The sequence below is a fragment of the Ailuropoda melanoleuca genome, unplaced genomic scaffold (genome assembly GCF_002007445.2).
Source record: "Ailuropoda melanoleuca isolate Jingjing unplaced genomic scaffold, ASM200744v2 unplaced-scaffold2262, whole genome shotgun sequence".
NCBI lineage: Eukaryota > Metazoa > Chordata > Mammalia > Carnivora > Ursidae > Ailuropoda > Ailuropoda melanoleuca.
Genome location: NW_023192304.1, coordinates 1 through 14,860, shown reverse-complemented (window position 1 = coordinate 14,860; position 14,860 = coordinate 1). Strand labels below are relative to the sequence as shown.

The 14,860-nt window shown below is 55.3% G+C and overlaps 4 protein-coding genes and 1 pseudogene across 4 annotated transcripts; 3 read left to right on the top strand and 2 right to left on the bottom strand.

Annotated features, from left to right (window-relative positions):
• The first annotated feature begins 186 nt into the window (after window positions 1–186).
• LOC117798036 (dual oxidase maturation factor 1-like) lies at window positions 187–1,250 on the top strand. The gene is made up of 2 exons (XM_034650453.1): window positions 187–542; window positions 878–1,250. Exons 1-2 carry the CDS (start codon window positions 276–278, stop codon window positions 1,055–1,057), a joined length of 447 nt encoding a protein of 148 aa, XP_034506344.1. The 5' UTR covers window positions 187–275; the 3' UTR covers window positions 1,058–1,250.
• Window positions 531–12,163, top strand: LOC117798035 (dual oxidase maturation factor 1-like). The gene is given in 7 exon segments (XM_034650452.1): window positions 531–598; window positions 1,257–1,305; window positions 9,876–9,961; window positions 10,188–10,257; window positions 10,259–10,399; window positions 10,644–10,861; window positions 11,572–12,163. Coding segments are annotated over 6 exon segments (828 nt in total). The 5' UTR covers window positions 531–598; window positions 1,257–1,258; the 3' UTR covers window positions 11,838–12,163.
• Window positions 4,454–7,738, bottom strand: LOC117798034 (annotated as a pseudogene).
• Window positions 7,760–9,847, top strand: LOC117798037 (dual oxidase 2-like). The gene is made up of 4 exons (XM_034650454.1): window positions 7,760–8,278; window positions 8,941–9,017; window positions 9,216–9,305; window positions 9,544–9,847. Exons 2-4 carry the CDS (start codon window positions 8,948–8,950, stop codon window positions 9,738–9,740), a joined length of 357 nt encoding a protein of 118 aa, XP_034506345.1. The 5' UTR covers window positions 7,760–8,278; window positions 8,941–8,947; the 3' UTR covers window positions 9,741–9,847.
• An 879-nt stretch (window positions 12,164–13,042) lies between the features above and the next one.
• On the bottom strand, window positions 13,043–14,414 carry LOC117798038 (dual oxidase maturation factor 2-like; the record flags this gene model as incomplete). The annotated part of the gene is made up of 3 exons (XM_034650455.1): window positions 13,043–13,151; window positions 13,563–13,811; window positions 14,125–14,414. Coding segments are annotated over 3 exons (648 nt in total), but the record flags the coding sequence as incomplete, so codon positions are not given.
• Between the last annotated feature and the right edge of the window lie 446 nt (window positions 14,415–14,860).

The following is a 14,860-nucleotide window of genomic DNA, read 5'->3' as shown; positions in this document are numbered from 1 at the left end:
TGTCCTGTGATCTGTCTGATTGTGCTGGAGGCCTGAGAGAGATAAAAGAGAATTATATTTCTTAAGACAGTTCCAGAGGAAGCAGAGAAGCCTCGAGGGTGGTTGCAGCCCTGATTTAGGGGACCCACANAGGGGACCCACGGGTTAGGAAAGGAGCATGGGGCAACAGAGACTGATTGCCAAGACCCTTGTTCCCTCACATTCAAAACATAGGGAGATGAATGGCAGAGGGGCAGCGGAATCGCAGTCTCAGTAGCATCTGGTGAGCTCCAGAGATGAGGGACCTGGTCTGGTTTATCCCCTGCTGTATCTCCAGCACCAAGAACAGTGCCTGGCACATAGACATACATATCTTTTGTCCTACAGCATACACCTCCCTGCACAACCCCAGCAAAATGGCTACTTTGGGACACACGTTCCCCTTCTATGTGGGCCACAAGCTGATCTTCCCAATGGACATCACATTGGCTGTCATCATCGCCATCTTTCTGACTGCAGTGGTCACCTTCATCATCATCCTGCCTGGCATTCGGGGCAAGATGGTGAGAAACAAGCCCAGCCCTGGAGATCCCAGCCCCAGAGAGATCTTGGCCTCAAGGTGAGGGGGCCAGACTCTCTGACTACAACTAGACTCAGGAAAGAGACTCCAGTCCTGAGAAAGTATCACCCACGCCCACCCCCAGGAGGAAGCTCCCTACTCATTGATTCAATGGATAATTATTGAGCACCTATTATATGCCAGACACTTTGATCACAATTGACCAAGTGACCTCGGTTTTAGAACAACCCCCACACCCAGACACCCAAGTCTGGAAAGAGGAAGGGTGGATTTGGAAGGAGGGTGTTCCTTCCTAAACCCACCCACCCTGTGACTCAGAGGCTGTTCTGGCTGCTGCGAGTGGTGACCAGCTTATTCATCGGGGCTGTGATCCTGGGGGAGTGTAATCCTGGGCAACTGCCTCTGTCCCATCTAGTTCCCACAGCAGCCAGCCTCTCCTCTCCTTGTTTCCTCATGGCATCTTCTGGTTCAGGGAAGGGCAGGGAGGGAGGGCCATAAGCAGAGTGTCACCAAAGGAAATCTTGGATTCTGACCCCTTTATTCAGACAAACGAACCATGAGCCAGACCCTGAGCTAGTAAACAGATACACAGTTATGAGCAAAACAGATCTAGACCCCTTCTAGCTCTCCTTCTGACTCTAACCCAGTAATGCCTGGACCTTTCTGAGTTCCCATACGTCCAACTACCCAACCCCAGCCATGAATTTCAGTTCTGAGTGGTTCGTCGGCCGAGTCAGCACCAACACATCATACAAGGCCTTCAGTTCCGAATGGATCAGCGCTGATGTTGGGCTGCAGGTTGGTCTAGGAGGAGTCAACATTACACTCACAGGTGAGGGATGGCTTTTACCTGTGAGGGAAGAGAAGATTTTGCTGTGTGTTTGGGACCTATTTTGGATCTACAGAATGGGGGGATGGTAGAAAGGGAAATTTCCAGAGACTGAGACCAGCTCCTGTCCCTCTGCCCCTGCCCCCCAGGACATCCCTGAGCCCTTACCCAGGCAAATGCCCACTCTGGTCCTTGGGTTCATGCTGAACACAACTGCCCCATTCCCCAGGGACCCCAGTGCAGCAGTTGAATGAGACCATCAATTACAATGAGAAGTTCACCTGGCGCCTGGGTGAAAACTATGCTGAGGAGTATGCAAAGGCACTGGAGAAGGGGCTGCCGGACCCCGTGCTCTACCTGGCTGAGAAGTTCACCCCAAACAGCCCATGTGGTCTACACAGCCAGTATCGCCTGGCGGGACACTATACCTCAGCCATGCTCTGGTGAGGGTGGGATGGAGGCCCTGCTGGCCTGACACAGGAATGGAGTTTCTACCCATCTTTCCTCCACTTATGTGGAAATCTCTGGTGGGAGAGGGTGGCACCAGCCCCACTGTGCTTGGTTGGGAAACCTATAGGCAGAAATCCCTATCTCACATCTTTGGGGTGTTCTTGGGTCCCTGAATCTCCTTGGGCCCTTCCAAGTAGAGGTGTCTAGGCCAGCCTTCACTGGGTCCTGGCTCTCCAGGGTGGCATTCCTCTGCTGGCTGCTGGCCAATGTGATGCTGTCCATGCCCGTGCTGGTCTATGGTGGCCACATGCTGCTGGCCACAGGCATCTTCCAGCTGTTGGGACTACTCTTCTTCTCCACGGCCACATCACTCACATCACCCTGTGCCCTGCACCTGGGTACTGCTACGCTGCACACTCACCACGGGCCTGCCTTCTGGATCACATTGACCACAGATGATGCACAGCCCTGAAGACAGACACTGGCGGGCTTAGGGCCAGGGACGGCCATATTGGTGGGGGTTGAGGGCCTGAGTCTGGGGGCCAGGATGCCTTTCCTCTAGTTAAAGCCCCATCCCTCTTACATCACTCACCTCTGGGCTTTCTGTCCCCAGTTCCACTTCCTCCTGCCATAGATGCCTACTCCCTGAGTCTTCTGTCTCTGTCATTTCCCTCATCCCCTAACTCTCTCTCCACCCAGGTCTTTCCCAATCTTCCAGTCTTATGCCCCTGCCCACTTTCCCCAAACACTCTTCTCTGTGTCCCCCATTCCTTCTCTTTCCTTCTCTTTACCTGCCTCACCTAGCCTTAAATTGTCCTGCTGTTTCTTTTCTCCTCTTCTCTCATGCCCTTTCTCATTCCTCCTCCTCTGTACCCTGCTCTTCCTCCAGGGTTCTCTGTTTTCAGAGTTCTCTCTTTCTCTCTCTCTTCTGAGATGTAATCAAAGAACACTGGGCTTAGAGCCCAAAAACTCAGACCAGCAGAGCCACAGCAGCTGCATGACCCTAAGTCAGTCACTGCTCTGAGCCCAAGTTGCCCTGAAACAGGGATGCTAGCAATTCTCTTAGAGTTGTTCGATGCTCTTGAGAGAAGATGTCCTTGGGAGGGTGTTATTATCACCAAGGCAGGACACCTGTTGTCTCATCCCCAGGACTGCTTTGTATGCTGCTCGGGCTGGCAATGGCAGTGGCCCACAGGATGCGGCCCCAAAGGCTGAAGGCTTGCTTCAACCAGAGTACAGGGGAAGATCCTAGACTGGAGTGGAATTCTGAGGAAGGGGGACTCCTGAGCCCCCGATACTGGTCCACAGCTGAGAGTCCTGAGCCCCAGGACATTCCTTTGTCAGAGGCTTCCTCTGAGACATGCTGTATGGANTTGTCAGAGGCTTCCTCTGAGGCATGCTGTATGGAGGAGCGTCGCAGAGAGCCTGACTGTGCCCTATAGGGTTCTTCTCCCTGGTGGACACCTGGACTTCCAGTCTGGTTGCAGATCTCATTGGAGCCCCAAAAGTTTGCCAGAACTAACTGCAGTATGGGGTGTATCTGATCTGTCCCCAGCCCCAGTTTGCAGGTGGGCTAGGAAAAAGAGCCTCTTTCTACTGATGTTTAAAAAAAGCCCCAAAATGCTCAACAGACATTGGTGCTGTCTATGAAATTTGTCTCTGTGTTAAGACAAAGCAGGTGTTGCCTGTTTCTGCACAGCACCCCTGCCTTCCCTTGATGCCTTGCCTCTTTGAGGGGCAATTTATTGAAACTCAGTTTCATCTACATTGTGTGTGTGTGTGTGGTTGGGGGTCACAGTGTGATTCCCACGTAGTCCCCCTCATCTCTCTGTACGTCTTATTTTCTTTTTTCCTGGGTCCCTTTTGTTCTTCTTTTACTTGTGTGACCTCTTGGTACAATGAAAGCTCTGGACAGCAGAAGAAGCCATATTTCGTGTCCCAGGTCTAATATTAACTTAGTGTGCTACCTTATCTTTAAGCTTCACTTCTCAAATTTGCCAAATAAGATTGTAGGTCTTGCCATTACCTAATAAAAAATAATCCCAGGATTTATATTTTTATGCCTTGCTGACATCTACCCCAATTGGCCCTTGGATACTACCTCTTAATTGATGAATAAACTGGAGTTAGTAAATGACCTCAGAAATGTCATTCCCTCCTAGTCGACTCAGCTGAACCAGCGGAGGGGGATCCAATGGGAGGGTGACCTGTCTGGATACCGCTACCTGCCATCCATCTGGAGCAGCTCCGGAAGATGCTGGCTCCAGCGGGTTCTCCTTTGGGCTCACTAGAGGGCGCCCTTCTCCCAAAGCCTTGTGGCAAGGCAGAGAGAATGTAGTAGGAACCCAGAGAAGTCCGCCGAGGACTCATGTTCCCCAAGCCTGGAAAAGCCATGGAATGTAATAGAAACAAGTTTAAAAAATAAAAAAAGAAAAAATTTATTTACAGCTCACTCTGGGAGACCTTTCCCCGGGGGGCAGAAGTGCGGCACGTCTGAGGCCGCCTGCTTTTCCCAGTCCCCGTGGAGCAGTGACCCTGCTGGAGCTCTCCTGGCTGGAGCCCATATTGCTACACAGCCTGCATGGGGCCGAGGCTGGGTAGGAATCTGAGGTTGAATACCCCCTCAAAGGTTAGTACTGATCGTGAAGTCCAGGGCTCCAAACTGCTTATGCAGTGGGTTGTTCAGGATGAGAGGCAAGCTCCCTTTCGCCTGGCTACCATAGTCCTTGACACCTCAGTCCAAGAAGGTGCGAAGCGCACCCGGTCGAGAGTAGTGGAGACTCATCACCGCCACTCGGAGAAGGAGGCACAGGATGCCTGCAGCCACACCCATGGAAAGACACAGGGTAGTCAGGGCTCCAGGCCAGAACCTGGCCTGCTCCCCTCCGTCTCCTGGGGGCTACCCCTTGCATTTCTTCCCCCAACCCACATGGCAAAAAACTCTCTAATACAGAGTAGGTANCCCTAATAAGGAGTAGGTGATACGTGAGTGCACGTGCTAACTGGGGCAAGCCACCGAACCCTCAGAACCCCCTGGCCTCATCTGTAAAATGGGCATAACAGTGCCCGCTTCTAGGAACTATTAAGAGGAGCAAATTAGATAACATATGTGAACTCATTTTGTAAACGGGAAAAGCACACCTCAGTATAAATCCCGTCCCCACCCCCAGCCTCCCAGAATCAGCCCCTTGGTCCTCACCGGTGGCCAGGGTGATCCAAAAGGCGGCACCGTAGTGAGTGGTGAGCGTGGAGGAGCCGAGGCAGAGCGGGCAGAGCGGTCCACGCTCACCGCGGCACGCTGGAGATGGAGGCGAAGGCGAAGATGGAGAAGAGCGTGAAGGCGCCGGTGGTCAGGAGAGCCAGGCCTCCGTAGAGCGGGACCGGCATGGAGAGCAGAGCGTTGGAGAGCAGCCAGAAGCAGAACGCCATCCTGCGGAGGAGACCCGCCGCCCTGTGAGCTGGCTTCACCCAGCCTCGCTTCCTCTGTGTCCCTACCCCAGAACGAAAGCCGGGGCTGGGAGGGCGAAGGCGCAGGGGAACCGTCCAGGGAGCAGCCGACTCCCAGCCTTTGCTGGGTCTCTCTGCGTTCCGACGGTCTGTGCGGACCTCAAGAGGCGGTATTTCTCCCTCCCCGCACTGTAGGGCTGCAACTATACCTCACCCTCCTCTGGCTCGCACGCCCCCGCCCGACACTCCCTCGCTCACTCGTGCCTTCCCTCCCGCGCTCACCACAGCGTGGTGGAGGCAGAGTGTCCCGCCAGGCGGTACTGGCGGTAGAGCCCGCAGGGGCTGCTCCGCGTGAACTTCTCCGCCAAGTAGAAAACTGGATCGGGCAGCCCCTTCTCCAGTACTTTCGAGTACTCCTCGGCATAGTTCTCACCCAGACGCCAGTTGAAATGCTCCTTGTAGTCTATGGTCTCGTTCAGCTGCTGCACTGGGGTCCCTGCGAAGGGAGGGAGGCCGGGGTCGTGGAGCTGCGCACCACCCGGGACGCCGCAACTAAGCTAGCACGCGTAGGACAGGGGAGGTGTGAGAGACATGGGTTTGGCAGTGGTTGGGGAAAACACGGATCCTTGAGGACTAAAAGCTATTCGAGCCTGTGGGTTCTGAGATTTCCTCAGCTGCCCCTGCCACACACCCCCAACCATGGGGTCTGCCAATCCAGAAGTTCACTTTGCCCCAGCTTCCTCACCTGTGAGTGTAATAGTAATTCCTTCCAGGCCGACGTGGAGACCAACGTTAGCGCTGACTCGTGCTGCACTGAAGGCCTTGTAGGATGTGTTGGTGTTCATCCCACCCACTGACCATTGTGCGGTAAAGTGCAAGGCTGTGGGGAGAGACACAGTGTGGGGGGAGGGTCAGGGAGAGGACTGGGGAGAGTGGTGATGGCAGGTAGGACACTGGGCAGAGAGATGGAGGGTCTAGGGGTCCAAGGTGGTATACATAGTAAGGGTGGAAGAGTGGGCACTAGAAAAAGCTGAAGAATGGGATGAGCAGGAAACAAACCCCAAATCTCCATTTCCCCAGGTGCCCTCTGCCCACATCCATCCTCACCCCAGGTTCTCTCCCCATCTGCTGCACCACACACTCACCCACAATTTCTGCGCCTATGAACAGACTGAGAAGAACTCTCACCAGCCAGAACCAGCGCTGCAGGAACAGGCACCTGGGTCAGGCCTGGTAACTCCCCAACTAGAGTCCCCAAGACCTCCCTTGACCGCATGCCACCTAGATCTTTAGTGCCCCTGCAACTGTCTCCTCCTGCCCCGCACTCTTTTCCCAGTTACATTCCTGATGTTTTGAAGCTAAAGTCTGTCTTGCTTTTTGTGCAAGTCCCTCTGAGCCACTGGCATTTCTGATGTTTTCCAGCCATGCACTTCTGCCTCCCTAGCTCCATTCCCAGTCTACCCTGCAACCTGGCTCTCTGCCTGGTGTTGTCTCATCACCTTCACTCCCCCAGCTATCTGGCTCCCCAGTCCTGGTCTTGCTGGCTACTCCGCTACTGGAGTCACTACTATGATGAGGCTCAGTGAGTCCAGAAGTGCTAGGCAGGCTGGGGTCCCCTCCCCCAGGAGAGGGCAGGCCCAGGGTCCTGTTGCCAAGTAGAGAAGGTGGGAATGCAGCCTCTCAGATATTCCTAGGTGCACCAGTTTCCCAAGGAAACCAACACAGATCAAGACTCAAGGGAAGCCAGGTACCCTTAGACTTGAAAAACAACTTAGGTTCTGGGAGAAGGGCAAGTCCAAGGAAAAGTCCTCAGTCTGCTACAACTTTGAATCCTGCATGGGAGTCCCTGAGTCCTTAGGATGGGAGCAACCATACAAATGCACCTCAACCCAGCACACCAGTGAAACAATCTCAGCTGCTGGTTTCTGTCCTCTTGGTCCACTGGTCATCACCTGAAGGTTGAGACTGGAGTGCAGCTGCAGTCTGAGGAGAGGAGGGAGACTCCAGCAGCACGTGAAGACTAGAATTAGCCCCAGGATTACTGGACTGGGCACCCACTCTCCGCAGCAGCAGCCTCCTAGATGATCCAGGTGGGGTCGGTCTCTAGAATGTCTTATATAGGGCCTCCGTCTCTCCCAGTCCTTGGGCAGGGAGGGGTGCTTGCTTCACCAGACTTCCAGGTCTGCTCCACCTATGCTCCTCTGGTTCAACGTTTCATCTTACTATTCATGGAGGCCACTGTTAGAGTATTACCTGTCCTAGATCTTCCATGACCCTCAGGCCCTAGCATCTAGCACCCCCCTTACCGATTGACCACGAATCCCAGGCAAGATGAGCAGGAAGCTGGCGGCCAAGGCCAAGAACACCAGAATGACGATGAGCAATGGGACGCTGAAGAGATGAGCAGGAAGCTGGCGGCCAAGGCCAAGCAGCTCACCATTCCACAGAGTCATGCTGCAACTGGGCTAAGCTGGGTCTGCTGGAGAGGGAAAAGTGCCAACCTGGCAACCGAGACGGGTCCCACTTCTCTTTACCCGATCCCCTGCGTTCTTGAACAGGACTTAATGGGCTGGTCAAGTCTGAGTTCCTCAACTTGCCCCTAAGGAACCACAGCAGATGGTTGCCTTTAAGTGCTCTTGGTTGGCCCAGGCGGTGTTGCGTAGGCAGGAGAGAGGAATTATTTCTCACTGGCTATAGCCAGTTACTTTTGCAGCTCTGTAGTTCGCTCTGTGTTTGGAAGTGGTGCAGGACGTGGAGCCCTTTTATAGCAGCCTGGGAAGCTTGCTGGGTGGATGTCAGGGCTTGGCAGCTGGGTGTGGTTGGGAAGAGATCTTGCAAATAAGAGGCGGAGGCTGCTATGCAAATGAGGAGAGCCTGGCCTCCACAGCAAGAGATCGAGCCTCCCGGGCCTCCCGTCCAGATGCGGACACCTGGCGCTGGTCTGACCTGAGTGGATACCAGGGCAGTTGGCCTTAGAGGATCCAGAGAAGAAGGTAGAGTGCTGCTGGGGAGGCAAAGGATCTTCAGAGCTGGGAGGGGGTGGGGGGTGTTGGTAGTGCCACGTTGGGAAGATGGAGGCTGGGAGGAGGGCAGAGAAGCAGATTCCAAGAGGAAAGACTTCTGACCCCAGACGGGTTCCTAAACCAGAGGTTGGACGGAGTTTGGGGCTTGATCTTTCCGTCCTTCCTGTCCATGTACAGGCATTCACAGTAAAGTAGGAGGGGCTGCAGGCCCTGGGTTCCCAGCTCACTAACCGCTTTCCCTTCCCTGTCTCCTCTAGAAGAAACAGTTACTGAGGGCATGGGGTTGGAGCTTGGAAGTTGAGAGTTGGAGGGGGGAGGGCATGCGGGAAATGCGAGGCTGGAAGTGAAGTTCTGCCTGGGACTGACAAACCCCAGAGGACTAGTGCATGTGTGGGGAGGTCCTTTGGCCAGTGTTAGTTTTTCCACCAGGTGGAAGGTTGGGACCAGTGTCAGTGCCTACCAGTGGTCCTGAAAAGAGTGGCATGTGGATGTGGGTCCTTGGTGATGCTTCTAAAACTTTGCTCCAGAAGTGAAAACAGCAGGCACCTCCTCCCCGGTGATGGCTGGCTGTAAGCATGGGGGACACCAGCTCCTTGTCCCTCATTTTTTACCTCCCACCTTCCCGGCGGCAGGGTCAGCATGCTCTGCGCAAGGCCAGAGGCAGTGGTGCTCCTGGGAGCTCTGCTGACTGCATCTCTGGATCCAGCGGGTGAGTATTTGGTGCCCCTAGCTTCGGGATGCCACCCTATACCTCCTGAGGGTGGGGAAGAAACAGATGCAGGCAAGCTACAGGATCGGTCACAACGCAGCGCCGCTCAGTGAGCGGGAGAAGCTTGGGCGGAGGCCGTCGTGTCCCGGAGCGGTCGCAGGGAGGCTAGCGCTGAGCGGACCGCTCTCTGACCCGCAGGCGGCCGGGACTCACTCCCACTGTCCTGGGAAGTGCAGCGCTATGACGGCTGGTTCAACAACCTGAGGCATCACGAGCGTGGCGCAGCCGGTGCGTCCAGTGGCCCGGGTGGGGGTTGGGGGGCGGCTGGAGGAGGGCCGCGCGGCGGGAGACCCGGCGCGGAGAAGCGGAGAGAGGGAGAGAGCGCGCCGCTGGCCGCCGGCTGTCTGCGCAGCGAACTCCTACGCACACCTGGGCCCGCCAGTGAGGATGGGGATTTGAGGGAGAGGTTTGTGGGCTTGTTGCGGACCGGGTGCTCTGACAGAGCCCAGCTCCCTGCTTCCCACAGGCTTCCGACTGCAGCGCCTCGTGCCAGCCAATTACGCGGATGGCGTTTATCAGGCTCTGGCGGAGCCGCTGCTGCCCAACCCGCGCCTACTCAGCGACGCCGCCATGCGAGGCACCGCCGGGCAGCCATCCCTCCGCAACCGCACCGTGCTGGGGGTCTTCTTTGGTGAGAGCAAAGTGGGAGGACACCGGGGGTGAGCACTTAGCTTGGCGCCTGGGGAGAGGGACCCTGCGGCCCGTCTGCAAAAGCACAGGAGACGGACCCAAGACTCCCAGGCGCCTTCTCCTCCGCACTAAGCAACATTTCCAGCCCTTCTTTANCAGCACCAACACATCATACAAGGCCTTCAGTTCCGAATGGATCAGCGCTGATGTTGGGCTGCAGGTTGGTCTAGGAGGAGTCAACATTACACTCACAGGTGAGGGATGGCTTTTACCTGTGAGGGAAGAGAAGATTTTGCTGTGTGTTTGGGACCTATTTTGGATCTACAGAATGGGGGGATGGTAGAAAGGGAAATTTCCAGAGACTGAGACCAGCTCCTGTCCCTCTGCCCCTGCCCCCCAGGACATCCCTGAGCCCTTACCCAGGCAAATGCCCACTCTGGTCCTTGGGTTCATGCTGAGCACAACTGCCCCATTCCCCAGGGACCCCAGTGCAGCAGCTGAATGAGATCATCAATTACAATGAGAAGTTCACCTGGCGCCTGGGTGAAAACTGCTGAGGAGTATGCAAAGGCACTGGAGAAGGGGCTGCCGGACCCCGTGCTCTACCTGGCTGAGAAGTTCACCCCAAACAGCCCATGTGGTCTACACAGCCAGTATCGCCTGGCGGGACACTATACCTCAGCCATGCTCTGGTGAGGGTGGGATGGAGGCCCTGCTGGCCTGACACAGGAATGGAGTTTCTACCCATCTTTCCTCCACTTATGTGGAAATCTCTGGTGGGAGAGGGTGGCACCAGCCCCACTGTGCTTGGTTGGGAAACCTATAGGCAGAAATCCCTATCTCACATCTTTGGGGTGTTCTTGGGTCCCTGAATCTCCTTGGGCCCTTCCAAGTAGAGGTGTCTAGGCCAGCCTTCACTGGGTCCTGGCTCTCCAGGGTGGCATTCCTCTGCTGGCTGCTGGCCAATGTGATGCTGTCCATGCCCGTGCTGGTCTATGGTGGCCACATGCTGCTGGCCACAGGCATCTTCCAGCTGTTGGGACTACTCTTCTTCTCCACGGCCACATCACTCACATCACCCTGTGCCCTGCACCTGGGTACTGCTACGCTGCACACTCACCACGGGCCTGCCTTCTGGATCACATTGACCACAGGTGACGCACAGCCCTGAAGACAGACACTGGCAGGCTTAGGGCCAGGGATGGAGGGCCAGGGACGGCCATATTGGTGGGGGTTGAGGGCCTGAGTCTGGGGGCCAGGATGCCTTTCCTCTAGTTAAAGCCCCATCCCTCTTACATCACTCACCTCTGGGCTTTCTGTCCCCAGTTCCACTTCCTCCTGCCATAGATGCCTACTCCCTGAGTCTTCTGTCTCTGTCATTTCCCTCATCCCCTAACTCTCTCTCCACCCAGGTCTTTCCCAATCTTCCAGTCTTATGCCCCTGCCCACTTTCCCCAAACACTCTTCTCTGTGTCCCCCATTCCTTCTCTTTCCTTCTCTTTACCTGCCTCACCTAGCCTTAAATTGTCCTGCTGTTTCTTTTCTCCTCTTCTCTCATGCCCTTTCTCATGCCTCCTCCTCTGTACCCTGCTCTTCCTCCAGGGTTCTCTGTTTTCAGAGTTCTCTCTCTCTCTCTCTCTCTTCTGAGATGTAATCAAAGAACACTGGGCTTAGAGCCCAAAAACTCAGACCAGCAGAGCCACAGCAGCTGCATGACCCTAAGTCAGTCACTGCTCTGAGCCCAAGTTGCCCTGAAACAGGGATGCTAGCAATTCTCTTAGAGTTGTTCGATGCTCTTGAGAGAAGATGTCCTTGGGAGGGTGTTATTATCACCAAGGCAGGACACCTGTTGTCTCATCCCCAGGACTGCTTTGTATGCTGCTCGGGCTGGCAAAGGCTGTGGCCCACAGGATGCGGCCCCAAAGGCTGAAGGCTTTNAAGGCTTGCTTCAACCAGAGTACAGGGGATGATCCTAGACTGGAGTGGAATTCTGAGGAAGGGGGACTCCTGAGCCCCCGATACCAGTCCACAGCTGAGAGTCCTGAGCCCCAGGACATTCCTTTGTCAGAGGCTTCCTCTGAGGCATGCTGTATGGAGGAGCGTCGCAGAGAGCCTGACTGTGCCCTATAGCGTTCTTCTCCCTGGTGGACACCTGGACTTCCAGTCTGGTTGCAGATCTCATTGGAGCCCCATAAATTTGCCAGAACTAACTGCAGGATGGGGTGTATCTGATCTGTCCCCAGCCCCGGTTTGCAGGTGGAGTAGGAAAAAGAGCCTCTTTCTATTGATGTTTAAAAAAAAAGCCCCAAAATGCTCAACAGACATTGGGGCTGTCTATAAAACTTGTCTCTGTGTTAAGACAAAGCAGGTGTTGCCTGTTTCTGCACAGCACCCCTGCCTTCCCTTGATGCCTTGCCTCTTTGAGGGGCAATTTATTGAAACTCAGTTTCATCTACATTGTGTGTGTGTGTGTGTGTGTGTGTGGTTGGGGGTCACAGTGTGATTCCCACGTAGTCCCCCTCATCTCTCTGGACGTCTTATTTTCTTTTTTCCTGGGTCCCTTCTGTTCTTCTTTTACTTGTGTGACCTCTTGGTACAATGAAAGCTCTGGACAGCAGAAGAAGCCGTATTTCGTGTCCCAGGTCTAGTATTAACTTAGCGTGCTACCTTATCTTTAAGCTTCACTTCTCAAATTTGCCAAATAAGATTGTAGGTCTTGCCATTACCTAATAAAAAATAATCCCAGGATTTATATTTTTATGCCTTGCTGACATCTACCCCAATTGGCCCTTGGATACTACCTCTTAATTGATGAATAAACTGGAGTTAGTAAATGACCTCAGAAATGTCATTCCCTCCTAGTCGACTCAGCTGAACCAGCGGAGGGGGATCCAATGGGAGGGTGACCTGTCTGGATACTGCTACCTGCCATCCATCTGGAGCAGCTCCCGAAGATGCTGGCTCCAGCGGGTTCTCCTTTGGGCTCACGAGAGGGCGCCCCTCTCCCAGAGCCTTGTGGCGNAGCCTTGTGGCAAGGCAGAGAGAATGTAGTAGGAACCCAGAGAAGTCCGCCGAGGACTCATGTTCCCCAAGCCTGGAAAAGCCATGGAATGTAATAGAAACAAGTTTAAAAAATAAAAAAAGAAAAAATTTATTTACAGCTCACTCTGGGAGATCTTTCCCCGGGGGCAGATGTGGGGCACGTCTGAGGCCGCCTGCTTTTCCCAGTGCCCGTGGAGCAGTGACCCTCCTGGAGCTCTCCTGGCTGGAGCCCATATTGCTACACAGCCTGCATGGGGCTGAGGCCGGGTAGGAATCAGAGGTTGAATATCCCCTCAAAGGTTAGTACTGATCGTGAAGTCCAGGGCTCCAAACTGCTTATGCAGTGGGTTGTTCAGGATGAGAGGCAAGCTCCCTTTCACCTGGCTACCATAGTCCTTGACACTTCGGTCCAAGAAGGTGCGAAGCGCACCCGGTCGAGAGTAGTGGAGACTCACCACCGCCACTCCGAGATGGAGGCACAGGATGCCTGCAGCCACACCCACGGAAAGACACAGGGTAGTCAGGGCTCCAGGCCAGAACCTGGCCTGCTCCCTTCCATCACCTGGGGGCTACCCCTTGCATTTCTTCCCCCATTCCACATGGCAAAAACCCTCCAATATAGAGTAGGTGATACGTGAGTGCACGTGCTAACTGGGGCAAGCCACCGAACCCTCAGAACCCCCTGGCCTCATCTGTAAAATGGGCATAACAGTGCCCGCTTCTAGGAACTATTAAGAGGAGCAAATTCGATAACATATGTGAACCCATTTTGTAAATGGGAAAAGCATACCTCAGTATAAATCCTGTCCCCACCCCCAGCCTCCCGGAATCCGCCCCTTGGTCCTCACCAGTGGCCAGGGTGACCCAAAAGGCAGCACCTTAGTGAGTGGTGAGCGTGGAGGAGCCGAGGCGGAGCGGGCAGAGTGGCATGCTGGAGATGGAGGTGAAGGCGAAGATGGAGAGGAGCGTGAAGGCGCGGTGGTCAGGAGAGCCAGGCCTCCGTAGAGCGGGACCGGCATGGAGAGCAGAGCGTTGGAGAGGAGCCAGAAGCAGAACACCACCCTGAGGAGGAGACCCGCCGCCCTGTGAGCTGGCTTCACCCAGCCTCGCTTCCTCTGTGTCCCTACCCCAGAACGAAAGCCGGGGCTGGGAGGGCGAAGGCGCAGGGGAACCGTCCAGGGGAGCAGCTGACTCCCAGCCTTTGCTGGGTCTCTCTGGGTTCCGATGGTCCGTGCGGACCTCAAGAGGCAGTATTTCTCCCTCCCTNTTCTCCCTCCCAGCACTGTAGGGCTGCAAATATACCTCACCCTCCTCTGGCTCGCACGCCCCCGCCCAACACTCCCTCGCTCACACGTGCCTTCCCTCCTGCGCTCACCACAGCGTGGCGGAGGCAGAGTGTCCCGCCAGGCGGTACTGGCGGTAGAGCCCGCAGGGGCTGCTCGGCGTGAACTTCTCCGCCAAGTAGAGAACTGGATCCCGCAGCCCCTTCTCCAGTGCTTTCGAGTACTCCTCGGCATAGTTCTCACCCAGACGCCAGTTGAAATGCTCCTTGTAGTCTATGGTCTCCTCCAGCTGCTGCACTGGGGTCCCTGCGAAGGGAGGGCGNGGGAAGGGAGGGCAGCCGGGGTCCTGGAGCTGCGCACCACCCGGGACGCTGCAACTAAGCTAGCGCGCATAGGACAGGGGAGTTGTGAGAGACATGGGTTTGCAGCGATTGGGGAAAACACGGATCCTTGAGGACTAAAAGCTCTTCGAGCCTGTGGGTTCTGAGATTTCCTCAGCTGCCCCTGCCACACTCCCCCAACCATGGGGTCTGCCAATCCAGAAGTTCACTTTGCCCCAGCCTCCTCACCTGTGAGTGAAATATTAATTCCTTCCAGGCCGACGTGGAGACCAACGTTAGCGCTGACTCCTGCGGCACTGAAGGCCTTGTAGGATGTGTTGGTGTTCATCCCACCCACTGACCATTGTGCACTAAAGTGCAGGGCTGTGGGGAGAGACACACTGTGGGGGGAGGGTCAGGGAGAGGATTGGGGAGACTGGTGATGGCAGGTAGGACACTGGGCAGAGAGATGGAGGGTCTAGGGGTCCAAGGTGGTATACATAGTAAG

Coding starts and splice junctions, on each gene's coding strand:
- LOC117798036 (XM_034650453.1), top strand. CDS start 276: ATGAGGGACCTGGTCTGGTTTATCCCCTGCTGTATCTCCAGCACCAAG. Junction 543..877: donor CTGGCATTCGGGGCAAGATG/GTGAGAAACAAG, acceptor CCTGTGACTCAG/AGGCTGTTCTGGCTGCTGCG.
- LOC117798037 (XM_034650454.1), top strand. CDS start 8,948: ATGCTCTGCGCAAGGCCAGAGGCAGTGGTGCTCCTGGGAGCTCTGCTG. Junction 9,018..9,215: donor TGCATCTCTGGATCCAGCGG/GTGAGTATTTGG, acceptor TCTGACCCGCAG/GCGGCCGGGACTCACTCCCA. Junction 9,306..9,543: donor TCACGAGCGTGGCGCAGCCG/GTGCGTCCAGTG, acceptor TGCTTCCCACAG/GCTTCCGACTGCAGCGCCTC.